This window comes from Fonsecaea pedrosoi (genome assembly GCF_000835455.1).
Source record: "Fonsecaea pedrosoi CBS 271.37 unplaced genomic scaffold supercont1.2, whole genome shotgun sequence".
NCBI classification, from domain to species: Eukaryota; Fungi; Ascomycota; class Eurotiomycetes; order Chaetothyriales; family Herpotrichiellaceae; genus Fonsecaea; species Fonsecaea pedrosoi.
In genome coordinates, this window is record NW_013550614.1 from 4,179,417 (window position 1) to 4,206,305 (window position 26,889).

General features: G+C 54.7%; 10 protein-coding genes across 10 annotated transcripts; 4 read left to right on the top strand and 6 right to left on the bottom strand.

The window, feature by feature from the left end:
• Window positions 1–1,743: 1,743 nt before the first annotated feature.
• Z517_03480 (elongation factor G, mitochondrial) lies at window positions 1,744–4,255 on the bottom strand (the record flags this gene model as incomplete). The annotated part of the gene is made up of 3 exons (XM_013432584.1): window positions 1,744–3,825; window positions 3,877–3,988; window positions 4,038–4,255. 3 exons carry the CDS (start codon window positions 4,253–4,255, stop codon window positions 1,744–1,746), a joined length of 2,412 nt encoding a protein of 803 aa, XP_013288038.1.
• Window positions 4,256–4,539: 284 nt separating this feature from the next.
• Window positions 4,540–6,495, bottom strand: Z517_03481 (uncharacterized protein; the record flags this gene model as incomplete). The annotated part of the gene is made up of 5 exons (XM_013432585.1): window positions 4,540–4,964; window positions 5,022–5,183; window positions 5,234–5,457; window positions 5,562–6,424; window positions 6,472–6,495. The coding sequence occupies 5 exons, from the start codon at window positions 6,493–6,495 to the stop codon at window positions 4,540–4,542; spliced, it is 1,698 nt and encodes a 565-aa protein (XP_013288039.1).
• Window positions 6,496–7,585: 1,090 nt separating this feature from the next.
• Z517_03482 (uncharacterized protein) lies at window positions 7,586–8,296 on the top strand (the record flags this gene model as incomplete). Its single annotated transcript, XM_013432586.1, has 1 exon — window positions 7,586–8,296. The coding sequence occupies one exon, from the start codon at window positions 7,586–7,588 to the stop codon at window positions 8,294–8,296; it is 711 nt and encodes a 236-aa protein (XP_013288040.1).
• Window positions 8,297–8,486: 190 nt separating this feature from the next.
• On the bottom strand, window positions 8,487–10,877 carry Z517_03483 (potassium uptake protein; the record flags this gene model as incomplete). Its single annotated transcript, XM_013432587.1, has 1 exon — window positions 8,487–10,877. The coding sequence occupies one exon, from the start codon at window positions 10,875–10,877 to the stop codon at window positions 8,487–8,489; it is 2,391 nt and encodes a 796-aa protein (XP_013288041.1).
• Window positions 10,878–12,219: 1,342 nt separating this feature from the next.
• Window positions 12,220–14,385, bottom strand: Z517_03484 (uncharacterized protein; the record flags this gene model as incomplete). Its single annotated transcript, XM_013432588.1, has 2 exons — window positions 12,220–13,478; window positions 13,533–14,385. 2 exons carry the CDS (start codon window positions 14,383–14,385, stop codon window positions 12,220–12,222), a joined length of 2,112 nt encoding a protein of 703 aa, XP_013288042.1.
• A 361-nt stretch (window positions 14,386–14,746) lies between these two features.
• Window positions 14,747–15,585, top strand: Z517_03485 (GTP-binding protein ypt5; the record flags this gene model as incomplete). Its single annotated transcript, XM_013432589.1, has 4 exons — window positions 14,747–14,819; window positions 14,871–14,890; window positions 14,962–15,180; window positions 15,238–15,585. 4 exons carry the CDS (start codon window positions 14,747–14,749, stop codon window positions 15,583–15,585), a joined length of 660 nt encoding a protein of 219 aa, XP_013288043.1.
• Window positions 15,586–16,147: 562 nt separating this feature from the next.
• Z517_03486 (uncharacterized protein) lies at window positions 16,148–18,164 on the bottom strand (the record flags this gene model as incomplete). Its single annotated transcript, XM_013432590.1, has 2 exons — window positions 16,148–18,042; window positions 18,119–18,164. The coding sequence occupies 2 exons, from the start codon at window positions 18,162–18,164 to the stop codon at window positions 16,148–16,150; spliced, it is 1,941 nt and encodes a 646-aa protein (XP_013288044.1).
• A 246-nt stretch (window positions 18,165–18,410) lies between these two features.
• Window positions 18,411–20,221, top strand: Z517_03487 (uncharacterized protein; the record flags this gene model as incomplete). The annotated part of the gene is made up of 3 exons (XM_013432591.1): window positions 18,411–18,599; window positions 18,654–18,785; window positions 18,845–20,221. The coding sequence occupies 3 exons, from the start codon at window positions 18,411–18,413 to the stop codon at window positions 20,219–20,221; spliced, it is 1,698 nt and encodes a 565-aa protein (XP_013288045.1).
• Window positions 20,222–20,550: 329 nt separating this feature from the next.
• Window positions 20,551–23,218, bottom strand: Z517_03488 (uncharacterized protein; the record flags this gene model as incomplete). The annotated part of the gene is made up of 2 exons (XM_013432592.1): window positions 20,551–22,762; window positions 22,836–23,218. 2 exons carry the CDS (start codon window positions 23,216–23,218, stop codon window positions 20,551–20,553), a joined length of 2,595 nt encoding a protein of 864 aa, XP_013288046.1.
• Window positions 23,219–24,661: 1,443 nt separating this feature from the next.
• On the top strand, window positions 24,662–26,879 carry Z517_03489 (uncharacterized protein; the record flags this gene model as incomplete). Its single annotated transcript, XM_013432593.1, has 3 exons — window positions 24,662–24,940; window positions 24,994–25,553; window positions 25,670–26,879. The coding sequence occupies 3 exons, from the start codon at window positions 24,662–24,664 to the stop codon at window positions 26,877–26,879; spliced, it is 2,049 nt and encodes a 682-aa protein (XP_013288047.1).
• Between the last annotated feature and the right edge of the window lie 10 nt (window positions 26,880–26,889).

A 26,889-nucleotide genomic window follows, 5' to 3' on the forward strand; every position in this document is an offset into this window, starting at 1 on the left:
TCGGCAAACCAATCGCGTCCGACAAAGTCAGCGCTTCCACTATATCCACGAGATACACGGTCTCACTATTCTCTTTCCGACGGTCTCAACCTCTTGGGTCTTCAAATGTGGGCGATCCGAGACGGACATAATGGAATAGATGATACTGCTGGCGGCCAAATCTACCTATTGATCAAGGAAAAAGAGGAGGCATGCGTCCCGTGGGATTTGGGCGTCGTTTCGAGAGGGATAGATTGGCCCCATGATGATCAACCGGGTATGTACTGGGGAGGCGGATTTGGGGGAGAGGGCAAATCAGTCGAACTCATTGCTTTGGTTCGAAAGCAAAACGCAGCCGCCTATTACCTGGACTCTTCTGATAACATTGTACCTAACCCAACTAAATGAAGCATGCAAGATAATCCAATCCTTAACAGTCCTACAACATCTCAACAACGCGCGTAAATCCAGCTACAGTCCCTCCCCAAAGAATGTTTCCGAACCTATGATGGTGTACAACGCAACCAAACCACAATCTTGTGCCGCAGCCAATGCGAAAACATATCTCGTTGAGCTCGAACTTCCTCTGCACATCATCAAACGCCTCACAGTACCTTATTACCGTGGATACAGCACTCCCCGCTCGAGGTGAGTGGTTTGAAGGGATGCAAGGGACACTATTTTTGTACTTAAGGTAGGCGAGTCGATTCGCGGGGGAGAAGGGCTAGGGGATGGGAACTTGATGATTGAAGTTTTAAAAAGAGGGAAGAAACCAATATATATATAAATATACCCATCTCGGTCCTAGAAGCCGGCAAAGGAGATTCTGTATACAACTTTGATGAAGATCTATTTCGGCCCCACAAGGAAATTTAGGCAGCAGCGTGAGGGCAGATAATCTGCGAACTTCCTGACACCCTGTCTGAAATAGATGTTGAGCCGAGGGGCAGGTTTTAATATGGCTTAGGGGTCAGATTAGTCCCTCGGCGTATTTGCTCAGTGATGCTCAGCTACAGGCTCAGTCAAGGCTCAGGTTAAAGCGGCCTTCGCTCACCCTCTAGGATCAAAATGTGTATGGTAATTGGGTTTTTCGTTCTCGACTAATCTAGATACACAAGTAAGTAAGTAGGTAAGTAGGTAAGTAGGGAAGTAGTAGGTAATAACACATGTATGCCCCGTGGCTCTCGAAAAATACCTAGTACCCGGTACACGGTACCTGGTACCTTGTGTAGGTATCATGATGATGACATTATACATCGCCCAAATCTTTTGCCCCCCCCCAACTCCTACTTTTTTGATGGTAACAGCAAACATGTCTGGCCAAACCCCTGGATAATATCGATGCAGATGCTGGGATTTCCATATACCGACCAGGACTTGGTATTCGTGTCGAGATGAGGCGGGTGATGCGTGACTTGTGCACACACGGCTAGGTATCCATCAAGATAATCCGCACGGTGACCTGTGTACTGCGACATTTTGGCTTTGGCAGGGTCGACGGACAATTGTCACTTGTTGCACTCCCAGTGGTAGGCAGGATGCTCTGGGCTTGGGAACTCTAAACGCCGTGCTCTGGACGCTACGCGGTGATGGTCTTCTCTCGCTAGGGATATTCGTTTGCACGGGCCGGCAAATGCTGAACTCGGCCTGAATCCACACGATCCACGTGGAGAGAAAGGTCAAGGTCAAGGGTCTGCGAACCTGCTTCGAGCGGTAATGCTGGCCGCAACGCCTGAACGAACCTCGTGCGCTGTTGGTCGTTGTTCATTTCTTGTTCCTCTCCGCCTGGGCCTTGAGGAACTCGGACTGGAGCTCCTTCTGCAGCTGCATCGGCGCACGCTCGTAGTGGCTGAACTCCATGCTGAACTCGCCCTTGCCCTGCGTCGCCGCGCGGAGGTTGCCGCTGAAGCCAAACATGCCGTTGAGACTGGTGTCGGCCCAGACGGTGAATTCGTCCACGCCGACCTCGGTGTCGTTGATCACCGCATTCCGCTTCTGCAACAGCCCGACCACGTTGCCCTGAAACTCGGTCGGGGCCGTCACGACCGTCTTCATCATGGGCTCCAGCACCACTGGGTCGGCGTCCATGAACGCCTTGCGGAAGGCCTGCTGCGTTGCGTTTTTAAAGGCCATTTCGCTCGAATCGGTCATGTGGGTCGCACCGTCGTTGATCACCATGGTCGCGCCGAGCACTTTGTGGCCGACCAGAGGACCCTTTTCGCAAGACAGGTGGAAACCCTTTTCACAAGCGAACAAGAATTTCTCCGAGATGGCGCCACCAATAATATGTTCTTCAAAGTGGTTGCCTTCGAGGTTACCCTTGGGCTCCATATAACCTGCAACACGTGCGTAATCACCTGCTCCGCCAGTCTGTTTCTTGAGCAAATGGTTGAACTCGACGCGTTTGGTGATGGTCTCTCGGTAAGCAACGCGCGGGGGGCCGGTCTCGCACTCGACCTTGTATTCTCGGCGCATCCGCTCGACGTAGACCTCTAAGTGAAGTTCGCCCATGCCCGAGATGATCGTCTGCTCGCTTTCGGTGTCAAAGTGAACTCTAAAGGTCGGATCCTCGCGCTGGAACCGCGCAATGGCTTTGGAGAAGTTGGGCAAGTCTTTGTTGTTCTTTGGCTTGATGCTGAGGGAGATGACGGGTTCGGGCACGAACATGCTGGTCATGGTGTACCCCAATTGTCCGTCCGTGAACGTGTCACCCGATGCACATTCGATTCCAAACACAGCACAGATCTCTCCGGCGCCGATCTCGTTGACTTCTTCCATCTCGTTGGAGTGCATGCGGACGATACGGGGAATCTTGACCCGCTTGTCGGTCCGAGCATTGAACACGTTGAGGCCTTTTCGCAATTTGCCCTGATACACGCGGATATACGTGAGTTGCCCAAAGTTCGATTCTTCCAACTTGAATGCCAGACCGACAAAAGGCAACGAGTTATAAGGGACAAGCTTGACGGGAGCCTCCTTCTGTCTTCGGTCGAGAGCGGTGTTGGACACCTCGGAGGGGTTGGGAAGATAATCGCAGACACCGTCGAGCATCGGTTGGATAAATTTGTCGGCGAGGGCAGATCCCATAAAGACGGGAGTGAATTTGAGCGAAATGGTGGCCCTCCGGATGGCGGCCTTTAGCTGCTCGGTCGTAGGCTCCTGTTCATCCAGAAACAAGTTGGCAATCTCGTCATCGACGTCGGCAAGTGTTTCGATCAGCTGTGCCCTCTTCTCTTTTGCGAGCTGTTGGACCTCGGCCGGGATTTCATCCTTGGTGACAATGATCTCGCCACGTTCACCCTCAGCATAGTTTGTCTTCATGGTGATCAAGTCAACGACGCCGCGGAACTCGTCTTCGGCACCAATTGGCACCTGAACAGCCGCAGCGGCGATTTTGAGCTTCTTGTTGATCTGGTCAACGGCTTTCCACGGGTTTGCGCCCATTCTGTCCATTTTGTTGATGAAGCTGATTCGGGGCACGTTGTACCTCCGCATCTGCCGATCCACGGTGATGGTCTGACTTTGGACGCCGGACACCGCACACAGGATCATGACGGCACCATCCAGCACCCGCAGTGCACGCTCCACCTCGATGGTAAAGTCAATGTGTCCGGGTGTGTCAATCAAGTTGATGTGGTATTTTTCTTCCTTGCCGTTCTCCTTTTTGACCCAGTCACAGAAAGTGGCTGCGGATTGAATGGTGATGCCCTTTTCTCTCTCGAGTTCCATCGAGTCCATTTTCGCGCCAACGGCGTCTTTGCCGCGAACTTCGTGGATGGACTTGATCCGGCCCGTGTAGAATAGGACACGTTCCGTCGCCGTCGTTTTGCCAGAGTCAATATGTGCCTGTCGATGTCAACCAACTTGTACCTAAGCAAACCGAGACCCGTGACTGACCGCAATACCAATGTTCCGCACTCTTGATAACCGGTGCGCTTCCTCGGGCGATAGGTTGTGAATAATGGTTTCTTGAGAGAGGGCGTCGGGGTCATCCTGGGCTTCTTCCAGCCTGTCACGTATTAGACGAGGGACAGGAAAAAGCAGTGAGAAGTGCTTACATTGCAGCTGCGGCGCCGGCGGCACCTCGCCGTTGCTGCCACCGTCGATCCAGCGGCCATTGTTTCGACTGCGACCGCAGGCTCGCGGACAAGGTCGGGAGAACTGCAGTGGAAGCGCAGCGTCGGCCAAGCCAGTGTCGCGCGAGACTTGAGTTGTGCGAGCGTGTCAAATTGCCGAGAAGCCTCGAGGACCCTCCGATAGCACGCGAGGCACTCATCTTGACAGTTAGTTGATGGTGAGGCCACGAATGCTGGAACGCAGATCCTCGAACATTCAATGCTCGGATCGGTTGACGGGGAACTTTTTTTCTTGAAGCTCAACCCTGCGTCGCCAAGACAGACCCCGGTCGTCCACATCAGCCAATCATGTTGGCCTTTATTGAGCGAGTATCACAAGGTTGAGAACCATGTTCGTTTCAACGCCCACGAGATAGGAAGAACATAACAATTGCTGTTGCGGTAAGGTTACGCTAGATTTCCTCTCATAACATGTTCCAACTGTTCATTCTTCAACCTGGCCTTCTGGGAAATACACAACATCACCAAACTGTCCGGGGTAGGAAAAATGGATTTGCGAAGAATCATGTCCAAAGTCTTGGGGGCCACCAACCGCTGCACGAAACAAATCACCTGCAAGCAACGGTTCAAACAATGCATCGATGCTCTGTGGATCAAGGCGACTTTCTTGAACCTGTAAAGTGCGCGGAGCGTATCCAATATCGACGTGCGAACCTGGAAGATTTCGGGGCAAGGTATGTAGAGCCGCGTCCACGCCAGCAGCAATATCGCTCGGAGATGCTTGATGTACGTTTCTCTCGATTGTCTCTAGAGAGGTACTGGCCAGCAGAGATGGTGCTTCGACGACATTCATCGATGGATCTAGATTTTGGGCACTGCTGCGGGTCCGTAATACTTCGGAGATGGGAGCTGGACGGCATAAGCGAGGCATGCATCTGTTAGCGATGTGTTGGAGATATCTCTGACCTGCCTCCTGTTGAACTTCTTGAAGTAGCCGCTCTTGGCCGCCAGGGGTCAAATGTGTCAGAAGACCTGTTCGCTCCTGGACAGCTGGTATCAGTTGTCCTAAAGCTCTCTCTGAGAACAGAAGAAATTGGCGGAGATGCTCTGCCGCAGGTCCTTCGTAATCTGTTGAGATAATAAGCGACGGTCATAAAGCTGCTTTCATTGTCACTTACAGGGACTGACCGGACGTTCCTTAGCAGCACCGGGGAAGAAAGTGTCATAAATCTTGTGCCAGTATGCAATCCTGTCCGTGCGCGGGGAGTTTTTGCGATCGAGCCCGAGCTCCTCGGCCAAGTCCTTACTGATCTTCTCCACAAAGAGCGGTGGTTCAAGGACGGGGCACATCGGGGTTTCGCGCAAATGGGCTGCGACCATGGCCTGCGAAGAGAAATCGCGCCTACAGCATCGACAGCAGTAATATCGAGGGGCATAATGATTTCGTTGAAGGTGTTGCCTAGCAGAAGTTAGCTGAGTTCACGGATGCGACTTTAGAGACCTTACTTTAGACGTGCGATATTCATGAAGCTGGAAGTAGCACAGCAATGATATGCTTCGTCTGCCGATTCTGGCCCAAACAACACGTTGTCATACTTGTTGAAGGGGCACGCAAGTGGTCGGATATCATGCTCGTCTGCACATGTGGCATCTACTCGCTTGCGTTTTGCGCCTCTCTCACCGTCCTCGTCGTCCAATTCATCTTCGGAAGTATCTTGCCTTTTCTTTCCACTCACTCGACTATTCCGAGATGATGACTTGTGTCCAAGGACATCTTTCGTGTGATTCGGCCCGTCCCTGGGCTGCTGACCAGACTCGGAAGGTGCTGTCACCAACTTCAGGAATGTCCAAAGCAAGGTATAGCACGACAGAGAAACGACCAGGTTCACGTCTCGCTCTCGGCCATCCTCGGTCCAGCCAGAGCTTGATGTTTCTGAGGTAGAAGAGTTGAGCGTCCTGCTGAGGCTTGGGGAGGCGGGACCCGCGACCTGTAACTCAGACTGTGACTGAGGCGATGGGTGCCTCGCACGACCGATGACTGGGAAGTGCAAGGCTCTCGGTGCCATCGTAGTGATGTTGATATGTCGCGAGTCGGTCGTGGTAGCCACAAAAGCATTGCTGAACTCAGGTGTGAAAGAATCCGATTCTTCCGCAAGTCCGACTGAGATCACTTGAACAGGGGTTTGTCTCTCCTGAACCTGGGAGGCATTGCCGGGATTATCGGTTGATTTATCTTCAGGCGGGGCTTGATCATGGGCTCCAGATCGTGTGTTGTTGACTTTATGGTCGGCCAAATAGACGGAGGGTCTAGCGAGACTTCCCGCCGCATCGGCAGCGGCCTTTCTGCAATTCTCAAGTGCCCCTCCTTCCTTTCGATGGCGTGAATAGGCTTCGGCTCCCGCAAATAACTGCTTACATCCACGGCAACGAACATATTCATGCTTCTCCAAAAGATGGATTCTGAGCGAAAAAATGTGCTTGAAATGCCTACCGCAGTGTTCACAAAGATAGTAGTTGCTGGGTTGAGGCTCTTCATTTTCCGGTAAGTCAACCAGAGGCCAACTTATGTCTTGGTCATCGCTTTCTTGCCCTGGCCCTGTTGATACTGGTCGCAGAAATCCCCCTACCACCTTGTCATGCTCAGATCTTCTTCTGGGGAAGCGGTCAAGGGCAAGTATAGTTCGAGTGTCAGCCATGGCATTTGTCCTGGGCGGAAGTTCCTAGTCTGCAGGGGGGTTGCAGCGCAAGCGTGAAAGTGTTAATCCCGTATACTACTCCTTGGACACGCTGGACCGCTGAGGTTCTTACCAAAAAAAAAGCGTCTGGATGTTGACGTCGATACAAGAATCAGGGCGCCATCTTGGAGAGGAATATGTCACTCAGGATGTCTCCGCAAGTGTCGTCTGGGAGAACTCAGATCGACATACGCGGGAGCAAGAAGAGTGAGGTGAGGTGAGGTGAGGTGTCGACGTTGAGTCCCGCACTAGCGCCAGGGGAGGGTGTGCCGCTCATAAAAAAGGTGGTGGAGGGTGTGTGTTGTGCTCGAGTTCACAGCTGTGAATTGATTGATACATGTAATTACTCGGCGTCGGTACAAACAGACACGTCGAGGCCCAACCACGGAGAAACTTTGATCCGAGACTGCAGACTCTGCTTGTTCGTCTGGCAGAGACTCGGTTCAATCTGGAATGGCTTGCCACGACCAACTCCTCTCCTCTTCCGTGTCCATGCACATGTTCCGCGTCTCTCGCTCAGGTGTGTGAACATTGCCTCTCCCAACGGCAACCAATCCACTAACATACGCATGGTGTTGGTTCATTGGCCAATACTGCAGGCAGCCTGACAGCTTAATGCCTCGATATGGCCGACTCCTCGGCGAACTCGGCTCTATCGCTGATAGTCGCCATTACAATAGGCGATACAAATGGCTATATAAATGAACTGACTGTCGTCTTCGAGAATGAAGAGGGAAATTATAGTCTAACAAAGATTTGTTTTCGACTTAATCCACAAACCAGGATCTCTTCATCATGTCGCTCTACCAACGCGCTCAGAACATCGACGCTGTTGCACAATCCTCCCTCCTCCCACAAGCTAATACGGCTCTCTCCCAAGCTCTTTCTTATGCTCTTGAGAACTCCGCCGCTCACAGTCTTCCACCTATAACCATCTCCCCTTTACAAGGCCAATACCTGGCGATCCAAGCACAGCTGATCAACGCGAAGAACATCCTAGAAGTCGGCACGCTGGGAGGTTATTCGACACTCTGGTTCTTGAGTGCCGGCGCCCACGTCACTTCTCTCGAGATAAACCCTCATCACCGTGATGTGGCGATCCAAAACCTCAGGCATGCGGGCTACGAAGAGGAGAAGGATTTTGAAATCATCCTCGGACCCGCGTTGGACAGCCTCCCCAAACTTCTTGTACAACAACAGAACGGCAAAAGGGCCAAGTTCGACTTGATCTTCATTGACGCCGACTGGGCCGAGCAATACGATTATTTCCAACACGCCGTGCGGCTTGCGCGCCCAAATGCCTGCATTTACATCGACAACGTCGTTCGTGAGATACTCGAGGGAACCGATAGTAAAGATCTGGAAGCTGGGCGGAAGGAGAGTCTGCCGGTCAAGGTAGGGAAAGACGACAGAGTAAAGGCCACACTAGTGAGTGTGGTCAGTAGCCACAAGGGACGCGAAAGCGAGACGTTTGATGGGTTTCTCTTGGCCGTTGTCAAGGGTTAGGGAATCAGAAGCACTGGGATTGTTAGAGGTGCCTTTCTGCTGAAGACGAGAATTGAGCGAGTTGGTGACGCACCTGACCAAGTCGACATGCTTCAAAGATCAACGGCATTGTCCAATTCAAACTCTGACCCGTTTATCTTTACCTCTTTGGCTCCAAATTGCTCGGAAGTATTCTCACTCTACCACGTGGTCATACCTCCTTCACGAAGCCCACCTCGACAACCTTCTCCACCGGCACGTTCAAGGCCTGGACTTTTGTTCGCGTATTCTCACGAAGCCACAAAAATATTTCCAATATGCCTCTGCGCATGATATACATTGGAGAAAGTTTCCCCTCCTTCTTCACGCGCATTTGTTCTTTGCCCACGATGTAGATCACCTGGCTTTCGTACGCTCGTTGCAGTTCGGAGAGTCTATGGGTGAGCTCGAGATTTTCCAAGGAAGGGCGTCCGGACCCTGGTGTGGATGAAGCAATTTCGGCATAAGAGATGGCAGGATCTCTTTCTTTTGCACCTTCAATGATCAAATCTGCGTCTCCTGCTGAGATGATGTCCACATATTCGCGGATGAGATAATTTCGGATCTGCTCGTATAGCATGCCTCCCAAATCATTTGACACGATTTCGTCGTTGTATCCATGCCGAATGATGACGCGATATGTATCAGGCATGATTCGCTTGCTGTCTCCATCTTCGTCCCCGATATAGCACCGCGACACCGTGTATCTCTCGTCGGGCGGCACAGTGGGAATCTGCAAGGGTCGCAAGTGGAACAAGACAATGACATCGTTCGCAGCATGGAATTTCTGCAAAAAGTGGATGAACACTGTCGGTGTACTGGAGGGTAGACCTGACTTGTCAAAGAAAATCCCCATGCCTTCAATACGCCTGACCTCTTGACCGCCAAACGCCGGCGAAAGCTTCAGCCTTCGAGTATAGATATTGCTGCTATCCGTGACAGGAGCCGCGATGACCTGGATTAGATGACTGGGTGGGAAGCGATCTGATGCTTCAGCGCGCCATTGCTGTTCCTTGCCGTAGCGCCAGAGGAGGAAGGTGGAAGAAAGAGCAACTGCCAGGACCAGCGTGAACCATGCGCCTTCGGGTACCTTTGTCACGGCCGAGGAGAGGAAGGTGCCATCAAAGAGAGCGAAGATGAGCCAAACGGGCAGCACAATAATAGCTGGCACACGCCAGACAATCAAGGCTACTACGGCGACCATGCAGGTTGTCAACATGGTCACCAAGATCTGCGGAGCGAAGATGATCAGTTCAATCGCTCTTGGAAGATGATGAATGACAATCCAGAGTCGATCACGTACCACGCATACACCATAGGCATGGCCCAATTTCGTGGTATTGGTATAGACTCCGGTCACGACGACGGCACCAATCATCAGAAGCCAGTTCGCAATGGGAATGTAGACTTGGCCGTAGAAGATCTTCGATGTATGCACGACCTTTATTTGCGGAAAGTAGCTTAGTTTCATGATTTGGGTTAGTAGCTGAAAGACTGCTGTGATGATTGCTTGACTCGCAACGACAGCTGCCAAAATCGCGACGATCAGCGACGGCCAGAAACATCCCGGTGGAACTGTATTGTAGAACGGATTCGACCATGCAGACGGGTCGTCAGAAATATATGCTGCTTGGCCAATGTAACCGAGCAATAGGCAAGGGAAGGCGAACGTAAGCCAGGAGAGCTGGATGGCGCGTTGAGTAAATGCCCCCAAGTCGGCGAAGAGGGCTTCACAGCCAGTAAATGCTAGAAGAATACCTCCCAGGCTTTTCCAACCATCCGCCTTATTCCGGACCAAGTAGGCTCCAGCGAAGTAAGGTGAAAATGCTTTGAGCACCGACGAGTCATGTCGAGCTAGATTGTATATGCCGAATGTAGCGTTGAGGAGGAGCCAGACAATAACAATCGGGGCAAACGTGTTGGCCAATTTCGTCACACCAAATGGTTGAACCAAGAAAAGGACGATAAGAATAGCGCATGACGATCCGATGACTATACTCTGTGATATAGTAGGGTGGACCACCTCTATACCTTGAATAGCACCGAGCACCGATTGTGCAGGTGTAAGGACGCCGTCAGACATGACGAGAGCGACGCCAAACACCCCAAAGACTTTTAGTAGCCATTGTGTCGTCTGTGACCGTTCCATAAGACCTCGAGCCTTTTGCGCTGGTCTTCCTAGATCACTAGCAGTATAGCGTTCTATTTTGACCAACTGCTCTTCGCGAGGATCACGTCTGACAATATTTGCGTACCTCGACAGGAGGGAGAAGAGGGCGAATGTTCCTCCCTCGCCTTCGTCGTCCGCAGAAAGGACAATCAGGCAGTATTTGATGCTCACCATGATAGTGAGTGACCAGATGATCAAAGACAAAGCTCCAAGAAGGTCATCATAAGAAGGGTCGTGCGTAAAAGTCGACGAGTAGACATAGAGAGGACTTGTGCCGATATCGCCGTAGATGACCCCGGTGGACTGGTATGCCAGCCAGAGCAGCTTGATGCCTGTGAAGGTCTGTCTCTGATCAGTGTCGTTGTGCAGCTGCGGAGACAGGCAGCCTGCCATTTACCTGTTTCCTCTTGAGGTCCCGGTCCTGGATTTTGAAGGACTCTGTATCTTCCTCACTTCTCGCATGTCTTTTCGAATTCTGAGCACGAATGCTTCCAACCCCCGCCACTTCTCTGCTTCTTAAAGTATAGAAGTGTGATGCCACAGGTTGGATAGCATCACCGGATTGAGTGCTAGGGCGGGCCATTCGGTCAAGGCTTTGTCAAGTCGCACAGCCTCAGTGGGAGATCTCGAGACTTGTCAATCTCGCCGAGACCTCAGTCACATCAACAGACTCGCAAAGGACGCTGGAAGAAGGACAAGAGCCGAGGGTAGAAAACGCCCAGCTTGTGGGATGCCGGCATGAAATACATCTTGTGGGCGGGAGCAACATAGGCGCGTGATAAGCCCGTTTCTGCTGGAGCGTCGAGACGTGCGTGGACAGCGCACGACTCTTGGGAGGCAGAAGTGACCGGGAGACATGTGGGATGGTATGCTGCATGGATCTGCATCGCCACAATGCCATGAGCCCGCATACCCCACCGCCCAGACGAAACCAAGCGCATTATTGCAGAGGCAGACAGAGGGTGAGAGAGTCTGAGTCTGCGCCTGATCTGGTAACGGGAGGGAATACAAATGACAAAGGAAATTTGTCAGAAGCTTTAGAGCGCAGGGAAGGAACTCCTGGAAATACATAGGAAGGAGCGGTCCTCTGCCTACAAGCACTGCTCGCTCGGTATAGCATCTCAGGTGCTTTTCTTCCACGAATCAATGGAGAGACGATGGATGAGATAACGAGCAGTTGCGACTAGCTGCATTCCATCTTCGAGGCATGAACAACGACAACCGAGCGAGAAGCGTACATGGGATGCATGGTGCACCCAAAAATGCCTCATGCAAGAAAAAAGACGATGCGATGAGGTTCGAGGTACGCAGTTTACGAGGCGGGGAGGCCATGAGGTGGAGGCAACAAGGTAGAGAAGCCGCACGCTTGAGGCCCTCTAGTGTCGGCACATGGCGCATGGACCAGTAGAAGACGGTCTCTACCCGTTCAGCTGCTGTTCCGTCCATCCGGCATGTGAAGTTGTGGCATGGGGTTTCCTGTCGGTCCTGTTGGACCAGTTCAAGTTGTCACTTCCACAAACAAACCCATCAGTAGCCAGGGTGCGTGGACATAGGGCTCGTAGAAGGAGCATGTCTTGCGCTCTTCGGGTACTTCTCCCGGGGACTTGTCGAGATTGATATGATATATGGCATATTCGAACCAGGCCTCTCCAGTATTCCCTTTGTAACCACTCGGGCCACCAAAGAGGACGATTGAAACGCAAAAACAAATAGCCGCAGCCGTGGGTTCCCTCTATTACTCTATTCTCTTCTTGCCCTCTTCCATATATCCCATATTTGCCGCGCTCGCGTTCCTCAGTCTTCTATCCTTGCCGCCTGCCGAGGCGATGATCGGTCCAACGATCTTGTCCTTGTGGGCTCGTGATAAAGCCTCTGAATACCCTTCACTCGCGAATGATGGTGTGTTGAGCTTCGGCCAATTCACATACAGCAGTCCATGTGCATAGATGAACTGGAACGCCCACCCTGCCACAACCAGACACAAAATAACAAAGATACGCAGCGGCCATATTGCTGCATCTGGAGGTCGGCGAGTAAGAAGCGACACGAAAACGATAAACAATGACGCTGCCAGCACATAGGGCACAGCTTGAATGATGAGTGGTCTTCGGTCGGCAAACATCAAAGAAGATCCGACACCATAGGTGGACGGCAGATAGTTTCCCAAGAAGAGGTCGAAGCTGTCCTGTCGAGGGCCATCAAGAAAGTTGTTGCGGATATAGCGCGTGGCCGAGTTGTTGAAATCCTGCACCGCCCCAGCTCTCGTGCGTTTTCCGGTACGAGTAAAGTCCGTCTTCAGTGCACCAGTTCCCGAATATGAATTCGACACCACGTCGGCGTTGTCAGCCCATACATTGCGGAATAGGAACTCGAAGGCTCTGTCGTCTTGTGCTCTCTCGCCGGGTTGCAGGATGCCGGCATCTTGGAACTGCTGAGTCAAGGCCCATCTGCCCAACATGCTCTGAACCACATTTGTCCGATCTAGGCAGTCCATACAATTGGTGCGCACCACTGCGGTCTGCCGACATCGAACTTCGAGTGCTCCAGATGGATCTCCGGGCATTTCGACGCCCCGGAAATACTGTCCTTTCCTCAAACCATCCAGTAACTCGTCCAGCAAGAGTTCAGCACGGTGCCATTTGTACCCTTTGGTCTCGCTGTGGAAATCAAAGTAGATATAGTGCAGTTTGTCCATCCTCTGACGGCTGCTCTGCGGCTCAATATCTCGGAACTTTTCATCCGTTCGCGGATCGGCTTCGACGGACTCATCTGGGGAGCTGACGAGGATGCGGACCATCTGTTCATAAGCCTTCTTCACCCGTTCCTCCCTGCCGCGCTGATTGACCAGGTTGACCAGGTAGTTCTCGCCATATATTCTGATCTGCTCGTCAAAGTGCTTCCGCGCAGCATCGACTGCAGACTCGACCCCTCGAATTTGCAGCTTCGGTGTGTAGCGGAGATCATTGATTTCAGCCCAGAAGACAGGGACACTGCCTATTCATGACCATGTTAATATTGGAAACGACTAAAAAGAATGGCTTTGCTTACCGCGCGTCTGGACGTATGACATGACTTGGGTTTCCGCGGTCTGTCCTCCGGCAATTCCGTTTTGCATACGTTGTCCGCCGGAGTAGCCCACGGGGCCCGAGGCATCGTTGAGCAAAGCAATTTGCTCCGTCTCGTTGAAGTTTGCCACATGCCCGTCCTCATCAACGCCCCGAGAGAAGTATCTTGTCCCACCGCGAAATCTAGATCTTCTAGTGATAAGGGCGAAAGTGAATGGAGTGTTCTTGACCTTGGCCGGTGTGATACGCAACATGCCATGCATGACCGGGAGAATATATGGATCGGCCCCAGGTTGTTGTTGTCCTCGCAAACCTCCCAGTCTGAAGTCGATGAGGTCTGTCTGAACGAATCTGTTCCAAAAGAAGCGATCATCTGCTCTCTTCCACATCGGCTGCGAGAGATCCGACTCAGACTGGCGCTGGAAGCTGGACGTGATATCAATCGAGTAGGAAAAGTACATGGGACTCGAGCTAAGCAACGCCTTAAGGTAGGAGAGGTAGGTATCTTCGTCGGGGTCTCGGACGGGTCGTTCCCGCAAAGGGAGAAATTCTGTAGCGACCACCTTATAGACCATATGGCCACGCAGTCTGCCCATGGGTTGTGCTTTGGTGATGATAATGATATATTTGTCCAGCTTCAGTTTGATGATGCCCAAAATTCCAGCGACACTCGTCACTCGTTTTGCCCCCAGGAGAGATCCATCGTTCAGTCGAATGTCCCCCGACGGCCTCTCCACCACCAGGGTGGGCGCAGAGGAGTTGGAAGGGGAGGTGAATGCATAGTGGCTGGTGGAAGCGTGGACATTGATGTCTCGAAAGGGCAGCAAGTTAGCCATTGCGAAAAGGCTCGAGGGAGGTCGCGAAAAGGCCTTGTGGGATCCTTGTTATCGTATCATGATTCGAGTGTAGGATAAGAGTTGAGAGATCGAGAAATCGTGAAAGAGGGAGAGGCTGCGTAACCGTTGCCCGCGCTGTTTGTGGCGGTGATTTGGCTGCCTTCCGTCATCTTCTTGGCCCAGAATCTCTCAGGATCTCCCCAACTGTCCCGAACTTTCGAACTGCAAGGTAACAACACCACCGGCCAGACAATCATCAAACGTACCAAATTCTTCTTCAATCCTTACCCTAGTCCGAGGCCGACCTTTTGAGGCCTGTTGTACACGCGACCGCTAGGCAAATATCAACCACAGCCCGATCATGGCCGCTCGAGCTCCCGCAGGCCGACCAGGCGCAGGCGGCAGATTCGCCCAATTCAAGCTCGTCCTTCTCGGTATGTTGAGGACAACCCTGCACTCGCGAGCGACTAATTAATGCCATACAGGTGAATCGGCAGTAGGAAAGGTACTTTGCCAACCAACTCCGGCGTTTCCCTTGCGAACCATTTCCATCCTAACAGATCCTCCTTTCCGCAGAGCTCGTTAGTCCTCCGGTTCGTCAAAGACCAGTTCGACGACTACCGCGAATCCACCATCGGTGCCGCATTCCTCACGCAGACGATATCTTTAGACGAGAACACAACGGTCAAATTCGAGATATGGGATACCGCCGGCCAAGAGCGATACAAATCCCTGGCGCCGATGTACTACAGGAATGCAAACTGCGCCGTGGTCGTTTACGATATTACCCAGGCTGTACATGCTCCCTGCTGTCCTCGAAACGATTGAACGCCTACTAATCGTGCTTGACAGTCATCTCTAGATAAGGCCAAGTCATGGGTCAAGGAACTCCAGAGACAGGCCAACGAAAACATCATCATCGCCCTTGCTGGGAACAAACTCGACATCGTTGACGAGTACCCCGATAAGCGGGCCATCCAGACCGCCGACGCCGAAGCATATGCCAAAGAAGCCGGCCTGCTCTTTTTTGAAACATCCGCAAAGACGTCCACGAACGTCAAGGAGTTATTCACCGCCATCGCAAAGAAACTGCCCCTTGACCAGGCGGGGCCCAGGAATCTGAGGGCGACTCCCCGACCAGGTGTGGATTTGAGGCCGGAATCGACTGGGACGCAGGGCGCTGGGAATTGCCAGTGTTGATTGCCCAAGCAGCCGCCAAGTGGCCGTTCTCTTGAGATTATTTTGTGTCCGTCTTCCAAAGGTTTTAATCTAGCAGGCGCAAGACAAGGAAAGTATCGCGTGGGGGCCCAATTTAGGGCGCGGATGCTGGATGGAGAGGAATCTGGATTTTGCAAATGCTAGCCTAGTCGAGACCGACCATCTCACAGCACATTCGACGCTGGGGGTTTTGGCTACCGACAGGTCAGATTCCAACAGGACTAATTCGATGAGGCTGTGTGGACAAAGGCGTCCCGTGAGAAACCCTTTTCCCCGACTCGAAGACCATCCGCCGACTTCCATGATCGCGATATACTTTGCCAGGCAGTGCCCACAGGCGTTTCTGGGAACACAGGTTGTCGGTGACCAGGGGGTGTGTGTGGCGTTTTGTTTTTATCAAGCACAGTGCTCTAATGGCCTAGAGATACAGTTTTGTTTCGAGACCCTTTGTCCAGCCCGCGCAACTCCATCCTTTTCCATTACTTTTTCGCGTGCGTGTCCCCTGTCGTGCCCATGGATACAGCCATTCTCATCCTTCATCCTTTTACACAGATCCGCCGCTCCTGTTCCCAGCCTTGTCCCCGACCAGGCCGGCCATCTCCAACAGGGCCCTCGCGCCGTCCTTGTCCCCTCCAAAGTTGACCCCCCTGCGGCGCGCGGCTTCGGCCTCCTCCCACGCGAGCCGTTTCCTCTGCTTGGCCACCTCGTCGTCTTCCCCCGCGTTGTCCGAGAGCGAGCCCGTGCGGGCCAGCGGGAAGGAGATCCCCCACACCTCGAGCGTGTCGAGGTCAAACTCGGCCCTTTTGGGCTGCGTGGTTTCGGGATGGTGTTTCTGCGCCGTCTCCAGGCCTGGGTCCGTCATGAACGCCCCGGCTCCGCCGTCCCCGTCGTGCTGGAACGTGCACGTCGACATGTCGCTGTCGATCAGGACGCTGACCGGTCCCAAGATCGGCGGCAGGGGCGGGCCCGTCCGAGACTGCTGTGGCGGGATGACGCAGCCTAGCGCGATGCCCGTTTTCGCGTTGAAATAGGAAAACGGGATGCTGCGGTTGTACTGGTTCGCGAGGAAGACGCAGTGCCGCGGCAGGAGCTGGAAGAGGCAGGACGCCTTGGACGGGCTGTCACTAGAGGTGGAGGAGGATGACGGGGGTGCTGGCTTCTCGCGCCACGGTTCGGGGAGGTATGCCCCGATGATGATGGGGTTGTTCGTGTCGGGGAGCGTGCCGGATATCAGGACCAGCGTCGAAGACTGCCACGAGTGGACTTGGCGGGAGAAGGAGGACAAGGACGTGCCGTGGGACGAGGTCGCATAGAGCTGGTTGAAGCGGGCGTTGGAGGCGAAGATGTTCTTGAGGGAGGAGCTCGACGAGACAGACGTGGATACTTGGAGGGACATGGACAACTGGGCGAGGAGGGTGTCGGTGAAGATGGTGCTGAAGGTGGTGTCTTCGGGGGACTTGTAGATGGGTGATGACGGTATGGCCTCGACCGTGTCAACGGCTGCTGGCGCAGGGTCACGGTGTCTGTTGAGGTTGAAGTTCTTGCTGAACAGGAAATGCTCGAACAGGGCATTGAGAGGCTCGAATAGATCGGGCAACGTCGTGGTGACGGTCTTGACGAAGTTGGAGTACCGGATTCCTCTGCTCTGCGGCTCGGGGTCGAAGGCCGTCACGATGGCATCCGCTGACGTGTTCAGGGCCTGCAGACGGTCTGCGTCCAGGCGTTCGCCGTAGGTGGCCAGTGTGGTCAAGGGTGTGACGCCGGCGACGAGCAGCAAGAGAGTGATGAGTTTCTTGAGGTTCTCCACAGGGATCATCGCGTGGTTGATCTTGCGGTTGGTCTTCTGGTCATGCTTTAACACTTCGATGGCGTCGAGCGAGTCGAGCGCAGCCAGCGCAAGGTCGTCATCGTCTTCCTCCTCGTCGTCATTCACAGGCTCGTCAATGGCGAACCCGCCGACGTGGGAGCTCACACCCTTCTCGACTTCGCGCTCCCTCAACATGTCGTCGGGAAGCTGCTCTATCACAATCTCGTCCATATCCGGCCTCTCCTTCGGCGACGTCACGCTGTGGCGCCGGTCGAAAACGGCCAGGCTGCGAAACAACAGTTTGATCTTGTCCTGGTCGCCTCGTCTCAGGACCTTCTTGTACCTACCCGTCATGATGGTGATGACCTTCAGCATGGCCTCTCTGGTCAATATGCACGGCGCTAGACTAGGGAATGGAAATGCCCCAAGATATGTACACATGTGATACAACACGGGCCCAGCCTTGAGAGGCTCCGGCAGGGCGAGGAAGCCGCATAACGTGTCTTCCTTCCAGTACTCGACGTCTTCCTGGTGATCTGCCAAGGTCTTGAAGTTGTCCTTGTAGTGCGCTATCTCCAGATGGGTGTAGCATTTGGAGGCAAAGCGGAGGGCCAACTCATGGCTCAATTGCTCTGGACGAAGTGAGTCTACAACTGACAGAACCCGGAGAAAAGGGTCGTTGTCGCTGGTTAGATTGGTTTCACTCACCGACTGGGATCTCCCTCGGCGGCGGCGAGGAATGTGATTGACCCATTATTGTGACTTGCTATTGTCTCGATCTATATCGTCATTGGGAGAAGCGATATAGAAACCCTCGATAAAAGTCATCACTGAGCGTCTTGAGATAATGGTGTGTCAGGCCGTATCTGCCCAGGCACCACCAGGACCGCCGCCAGGCTGCATGGCCTATTATTACATACGTTGCTTGACAAACAAAGTTCCTTCATTAGGGAACCATAATGCTCCGCCATACACCAGCTTACGGGGCTCCAGGACGGACATGGACGCAAAATGCTTGTTTCGGCTCCCGCCAGAGAATATTTCTACTTCGGGTCGGTCGCAGGAACCGCTGACGCTCGTTCACGCCTGTTCTAGGATGAGGAGATGGATCCTCAAGTCTTCCACGCCTCTCCGTCTCATTGTTCGCAGCTCTGCGACCAAGTCTTCGGCCATGGCACGGACGTACGCTGTGAGTTGTCACGAGCAGCAATGCATTTCACGCACATAACTGACCACTCGACAGGATGCCGTGACCTCGCTGAACACCCTTCAGTCGAATTTTGCGATTGTCGACGCCGTCCGCAAGTCCGGAGGCAGGCTGAATGAGCTGTCGATCCCGGAAATGGTGGAATGGTGCCGCAAGATTGGATACGAAGTACGCGACGACCAAAGCTCGCCAGAACTGCCCAACTAACTAACCCTCGCTTGCCTTAGCCCTCAGACTTCAATGCGTTAAAGGTCATACATATCGCCGGAACCAAGGGCAAAGGGTCGACGGCCGCTTTCACCTCCTCCATCCTCACTCAATTCGTCGGAGGGAAAGAACCCAAGTCGTTGTCAAAAGTAGGCTTGTACACATCTCCGCATCTTCGGTTTGTTCGGGAACGCATACAGATCAATGGGGAGCCGCTGTCAGAGAGCCAATTCGCGCAATATTTCTTCGAGGTCTGGGACAGGCTGGAGAATGTCGCAAAAGAAGCAGGACAGGACCCTCACTCTCCGGAATCGAAACCCGTCTATTTCAGATACCTCACCTTGATGGCTTTCCATGCCTATATGCGGGAAGAGGTTGATGTTGCGGTGATCGAGTGTGGCATTGGTGGCACTTATGACAGCACAAACGTCTTCGAAGCCCCAGCCGTCACTTGCGTCACGAGCCTCGGGATAGATCATGTCGGCATGCTTGGTTCTACAATCGGCGAGATTGCCTGGCATAAAGCTGGAATTATGAAGAGCGGCGTCAAGTGTTTCACCCCGAGCACCCAGCCTGCGGAAGCGAAAGCGGTCATGGAGCAGGTCGCAAGCGAGAAAGGGAGCATGCTTGAGTACGTGGACGTTGATCCGGCCATTGCCAGCGGCGACATCAAACTCGGTCTCCAAGCAGACTTTCAAAAGATGAACGCTAGTCTTGCTGTGGCTCTAGCAGAAACGTGGCTGGGCCAGCAAGGCCTCGCGGATGGCCCCGACTACAAGCAAAAAATCACACAGGGATTGAAAAACGTTCGGTGGCCAGGCAGATGTGAGACACGGTTCGAGACCGGAATCAAATGGTGCATTGATGGTGGCCACACCCTGGAAAGCATTGAGCTGGCAGGCAAGTGGTTCGCTTCTCAACTCATGCCCGACCAAGGCGCTTCAGCTCCTCTTCCCCCTCAGCCTCGTTTCTTGATTTTCAATCAACAAACACGCGACGCCGCTTCCCTTGCGATGGCACTATTCAACACACTGTCCAAGGCGCTCGATGAACCACATCCGTTTACCCACGCTATCTTTTGCACCAACACGACATTCAAGGACAGCGGTTTCAAGCCCGACCTCGTTTCGGTCAATGTCAATGCGTCAGACGTCGATTCATTGAAGGTTCAGAACAATCTCGCCGAGACATGGAGAGGTGTTGATTCCTCAGCTCGGGTTGAAGTCGTGAGGACAATCGAAGAGGCCGTCGGTATCGTCCGCAACTTTGCCAATGCCTACCGACAGAATGCAACCGAAACAGATGGCGAGAAACAGGTGGCAGCACTGGTCACAGGCAGTCTGCACCTCGTTGGGGGGTTCTTGGAGGTTCTGGAGAGTACGAGCAGCTCGGATTAAGGGATATGGACCAAGACTCATCAACTGATGCTAGGATTTGACGAAGAAAATGCCATGATGGCCTCATCGCCAGCTGATTTACAATATAGAAATGATACCCAAGTAGACATGTATATATGTATGAATATATAACACATTGTGACTCACAGTCAATCACGCGGAACGAACCCAGCTGAACGTCGCTCATTCCTCGTCGAATTCCCAAATATTAAGCCGGAGCGCAGGTGAACCCCTTTTTTCTGTACACTGCTCTAGATGGGCCGCGCTTCCCGGGGTCGTGAACTGATCGTCGTTTTCTCATCGTTATTTTTGGGGCTGTCGTTGCCGTTTTAGTGCTTCCAGTTTCTCCCCACCGTCGGACTCACAGGGCTTATCGTCCCAAACAGACTCCTCCTGCGGTCCTCGTCCTGCGGCAGGGATCCTCCTCCTCCTCCTTCGCCTGCTGCGCGCGTGGGACTCGGCAGCGTCCCGATCCCGCTGCTCGCGCTCTCGTTGCCGTGCCGGTACTGGTTCCAGTGCGCGTCGTCCTTGTCGTTGTCGACGGGCAGTTCGTGGGCGACGCTCCCGCGGCGCGAGCCTGGCTCTTCCTGCTCCTCCTCCTCGATGATGGGCTGCACGGAACTGCTCTCGCTGCTGCGCTCGCGGTCGAAGGGGAACCGCGTCGCGTTCGTGTTGCGCGGCGTCCGGCCGGTGCCACCTCCCCGCCAGTTGTTCTGGGTCGCGGGGAACGGCCAGGCCAGCGTCTCGGCCGTGCCCGTCGACGAGTAGTTGGACGAGCTCGAGTTCTCTTGGCTGGGGCTGGAGATCTCGGATGTGTCGCCTGGTGGGGGGAAGCGCACGCTGCGCAGAGGTGATGCGGTGGCCCCGGCTGTGGCGGTGTTGCCGTTGCCATGGTTGTTGCTGCTGGTTGCGGGAGTGGTGCCATTGAGGCTGTTGCTTAGTGGAGACGGGCGGTAGACTTCGTCGGACGATGTCGACTGTGAGTTCGAGTTCGAGTTGGAGTGCGTGTGGCCGAAATTGGCATTGTATGCGTAGTCGACGATCCCCGAGTGACGCGGGTGGCCGAGATTGTTGTACGGCGTGGCCAGCTCGTAAGGGGGCTTGGGTCGTTCGGTGTTGTTGGCCATTTCATGCCGCACGGGTTGCAGTGGCGGAGTCGGCTCTTCAGACAACGAGGAATACCCGACTTGCTGCACCTCTGGCGGTGTGGTTTGCGAGGACTGTCGGATCTGGTGTGGTGGGCGTTTCGGACTCACTCCGGCGCATGAAGCCCCGTTCAACCATCGCGTGATCCGGCTGTTGCTCGAGTGCGACGACTTTTCGGAGGAGCCGCTGTTGATGATCCGACGGCGCCGGACAAGGAGGAAGATGAGGATCAGGAGAAGGACGAACAAGACGGCGGCGGCGACACTGACGCCGATGATGGTGCCTTTGCTCACCCCTGAGTGCTCGCTGTCTGACGAACCGGTCGACGAGCCATTGACAGGGTATGGGTAGTAGTGCGTGATCTGTCTCGAGTACGATTTGGCAAAGACACCGGCCAGAGCACCGTCTGACCAAGCCGCGGTTTTTGTCGAGCCTCCTTGGGCGTCGCCGCCTATGGCTTTGGTGACGACCGCGGGCACCTCGTAGTCCGACCAGGTCTCGGGATCGTAGGCGTCCTGAAACTCGAGTTTGTTGAGGTTGAAGATCTGGATGATGCCCCCCTCGACGCAGTTCGCCTGATTTTGATGCACCCCGCCGACGACAAACATCTGATCGGGATACGGAGTGATGCACTGGTGTCCGGAGCGGCCGTGACCCTTGTTCCCGCTGTACGCCTTGATCCACTGAAATGACGGGATCGACAGGATCCAGACGTCGTCCGAGGGTTCGTCGGCGGCGTTGAGCCCGTCGTAGCCGCCGTAGATGTACACGTTGAACGACGACGAGTCCTGGGCCGTGGCGACGACGGCGCAAAACTGGGTGAGCTGGCCCGGGGCTTGGCCGGTGGTGTTCTGCAGGTACCAGGTGCTGGAGGCGATGTCGTAGACGGGCAGCGTGGTCATGAACCCGGGACTCTGCGCCTCGCTCTCGGAAGTCTGTGAGTCGTTCAGTCCCGACGCCCAGATCTCCTCGGGCGCGGACACGCCGCCGATGGCGACCAGCACGCCCTTGTCCGAGACGGGCAGCCACACCAGTTCGGCGTTTGCACGCGGCTGGATCTCGGCCGGCAGCGTCGTGTTTGTCCACTTCTCGCTCCTCATGACCGACATGTCTACCTCGATCAGCGTGTCCGCCGTCACGTTGGCCGACGAGTCTTCGTAGTAGATCGGGCCCCATGTCGGCGACCGCATGCCGCTGAAGTAGTAGCCCAGGTTCTCACCGGGCACGGACACGCCCGCGCCGTTGGTGATGTACCTCGTCACGCCGTCCGGCAGATTTCCCTGGTAGAAGCCTGGACTCCAGCTTGCTCGGTCCGGACCGTATTGGTAGGCTTCGTATCCCAGGACGGTTTCGGCGCTCTGTGGCGAAGCGGAGTCGGTGAGACGGGGGAGGCCACTGTCATCGAGAGAACACCATGTCAGCTATAATAATACACAAGGCGACAAAATAAGGAGAAGAGGAGGCGTACCCGTAGAGATACAGTTCACCGTCATTGGTGAACATCGTCCCGTCGACATAGTTTGGGGCGATGTTGTTTCCTGCGCCGCCGGCTTTCGCCATGCGGTCAAACAAGCCCGACACGTTCGTTTTCGTGGTATCAAACGGCGTCGAGAAGTTCAGAACGAACATGTCCCCCTCGACGTTACCGTCACTGCTCACGACCGGCGCGGTGCCATCTGCAAACGCCGTTTGCCACCAGAGCAAACCACCGTCCAGGTACAGCGCATCACGAATGACTCCAGCTCTCAGACGAGCCCAGTTGCATATCGTGTAGTTCTCCTGGACCGATATGCCGTGCGCAACTCCAAGCAACAACGCCCCGAGCACCGCAGACTTGGGAAAGTGTTTCATAACGAGTTATGTTGCGGGATTGCCGGTGTCATTTCTGTTCATCAGTTCATAGACACTGAATGCGAGCCTCCCAAACAAAGCATTAAACAGATTTACCTTGGGTGTGGGATTTCCAAAGCGTCGATATTCGCTCGAGGCAAAATCCATGTGCACGCTCCGAGTGAGACATACCTCGTATTGATACTTTGCGATCTTCGTCAGAACCAAAATTTGCCACCATAGGGACAATCACTACATCAGTCGTTAGAGCAGCATTTCGCACCTGCACCGGTATTCGCGATGCTCGATCCCTACTGCATTTCAGGGTCTTTATCGCCATCATGGACTGGTTGCGGAGTGGTCGTCTGTCACTTTGTCTGCCAGGGTCGATGCGTCATAGTCCCCTAGGCGAATGGTCTCAATGTCTGGCTGGGTCTCGGCTGGACTGCGCCCTCTGATATCAGACCCTGGCGGCGGGCAGGAGAGACAAGAGGGCGAGGATCAGGGACAATCGTGCCTGGAACCGGGCATGGCTACCCGCTACCGTTGGTATTCCCTGGAAAAGGATGAGAAAGCACACGCTGTGAGTTGTCAATGGCACCCTTGCGGTGCTTGGGTAGAGACAAACGTTCGAGACTAGATCAACCCGTGCCGTGCGCTTATGCTGTCTGGCAAACGACAAACCGGTTTTGAAGACACATCAGAGCCGAAGAGGGAATAGCGGGAAGTGGTGGGGCTGGTGGGACCAGCGGGAAACCTGGGCAAAGGCTTGGGACGAGGCTCCACCGCCGACGGGAACTTTCTCCAGCTTTTTCAACGTCCTCTTTTCTCACTCTGTCACTTTCTCAATTCTCCCATTCTTCCTTGGATCGCCCATCCCCATTGACCCTGCCTGCCTGCCCACTTTTCAAGAGACTAGACAACACGGGGCAAAGTCCCCGAACGCGAGCTTCCTTTGAAAAAAAGGGCTGATTCGACCATTGATTGGCACGTCACTGTCCGCTTCTGGCAGGGCAATGGCAGATGTAAATCCAGGAACGTCACCAAACGTGCATTACCCGGCCCATCCTCCCGCTCCCCAGCCCCCAATGGCAGAGTTGTCAAGGAAAAGCCCGATGCCATGTGGCGTGTTCAAGTCCACCATCCCAGGGTTGTTGTTTATCAATGTCCCCCGAGGACTTGCTCCAATGATGACGGCAAGTCTTTCCTCGAAGCGATTCGCATTCTTTCCCCCCGTGCATGTTACCTTTGACCGCTGAGTTGTGGCAGCTCTTGGAAACTTTCATTATTCTTTTACCTGTCGTTCGCTTCGAACCCGCGCTCTCATTTCCAGAATCCATTCGCTTTTTCAGCTCCGCGCTGTGTGGTTGGCTGCGTCATGAATGTGCTGTGAGGAGGAGGAAATAGTTGTCGCTCTCGTTGTCGTCGTCTTCTAAAAGCTTTGAAAAAGAAATACCATCAAAGATGCATCTATCGCTCGGCCGCCTGGCCAGTCTGTCATTCGCAATCAGCGCTGCTTTCGCTCAGTTGGCGACCGCCTCCGTCGACACTCCGCCGGCTTCCACTCTTACGCCATTAGAGCCTTGGGAATACACATGTCCGCCGCCGTCGACGGTTTTCGTTAGTGTGACTCAAACTGAATATGTGCCGCTCACTACCGCCACCACGGCGTCCTACCACGACACAACCACCCTCCCAATCACCATATTCCAGACCATCATCTCAACCACGATATTGACCACGGTGGGGGTTGCCCTTTTGTCCGTGGAGTGGCTGGACACGCTGACTGTTTGCAGACCGAGGTCGTGACAGAAACCACCGTCTCGGCTACCCCGACCACGGCGACATTGATTGAAACTTCGACTACGCTCTCGATCAGTCCGACCACTGACACGCTGACAGAAACGTCTATCACGGTGTCGGTCAGCCCGACCACAGACACACTGACGGAAACATCGACCACGGTCGCCATCAGCCCTACGACTGCCACTGAGACACTGACCGAGACGTCCATCACGGTGTCGATTAGCCCTACGACTGCGACTGACACCCTCACGGAAACATCCGTGACCGTCTCGATCAGCCCTACCACCGCCACCGAAACGTCCGTCACCGTCTCGATCAGCCCTACCACCGCCACCGAAACGTCCGTCACCGTCTCCATCAGCCCTACCACCGCCACGGCCACGCTGACGGAAACATCGACCACGGTCTCGACGACTCCCACCACCGAGACAGCCACTGAAATCGTCTCGCTGTACGAGGTCACCTCCCAGGCGACGAGCATCACAGTGTGTCCGACTCGAGTCGCCAACCCAACCTATACCGCTCTCGGACCGTACCCCACCGACTGGACGTAAGTTTGCCCCCCTTGTGGTCACTAATCTCAGCCTGGAGCTTGCTGGTCTTTCCCAGTTCTGTGTTGTCTTTCTGTCCTTGGCGGACTCGTTGCTAATGTTACCCCGAATTTAGATGGGGATGTCCTCCCGGCTGGCTCTGCAAACCTCTACAGCAGAACTGCAACTTCGAGGCAGGAATCCCGGACCGAAACTTCTACTGCAGCCCGAACGAGTGCGTCCCGGCAAACGCGTTGCCGTCGCCGCTGCCGACATGGGACCTGGACATCTACGGGAACGTCACCCCGGCCACGGACCCGGCACTCCACATCAACGCCATCCAGGACTACTTCAACATGAACCCGACCGACTTTGGGCTGACGTACGAGATCTTTGTCGTCAACGAGGTCTTGACCCTCACCACGACGATCCTTCTGCCGCCAAGCCCCACCGTCGCGGCGCGACAGGCACAGACGAGCGTCCCGGGCGCTTGCTACCCCTGGTGCAACAACTGTCTGCTCGAGGCCCAGGCGAACGGGAAGACGTCGGCGCTCTGCGTCCCCGGCTCCGCGTTCGACGTTTCCCTGGTGCAGTGCGAGCAGTGCATCGACTACCACAAGTCGGACGACAGCGCCAGTTTCGTGCAGATCGCGCCCCAGTTCCAGCAGTTCCTCGACTACTGCGACCAGTTCTCGACCGTGGTCGTCTCGACCTCGGTCGTGGCCACCACGACAAACACCGCCGGGTCGAGCTTCAGCACGCTGACCGGGACGCTCTCGACGACCGTGGTGCCCACGAGTTCGCCACCGCCGCCGTCGCAGGCCACACAACCCACCTCGGTCGTGACGGTCGTGCCCTCCACCGCGACCTCGAGCCCGTCAACCTCGACGGCCGCCCCCACCACATCAGCTCCGGCGACATCGGCATCCCAGTCCTACACCACGACAGCCACGGTCCTGACCACGTCTTATTCGCACGTGACGGTGTCCGGCCCCGCGTGGTCGCAGGTGACCATCATCTTGCCCGTGAGCGACAACAGCACCACGACACTTTTCGGGACCGACCTGACGAGCGGTGGGGCCACTCTCGTCCTGCCCACCTCGCCAACGACGTCCACTTACACCACGACGCTGACGGTCGCGCCCGGCGAGTCGGTCTCGGCTGGCTCCGTGGTCGCCGCCTCAACCTCCTCGGGCGCGTCGGGCGCGTCGGGGACCACGACCGGATCCCCCTCGGCCTTCTCCGGCGCCGCGGCCGCATCGAGACTCTCGCCGCCGGACCTGCACCTCCGGTCGCCAGCGCTGGGACTGGTCGTCTGCCTGGCATTCACGTTCGTCCTGCTGTGAGACAGACGCC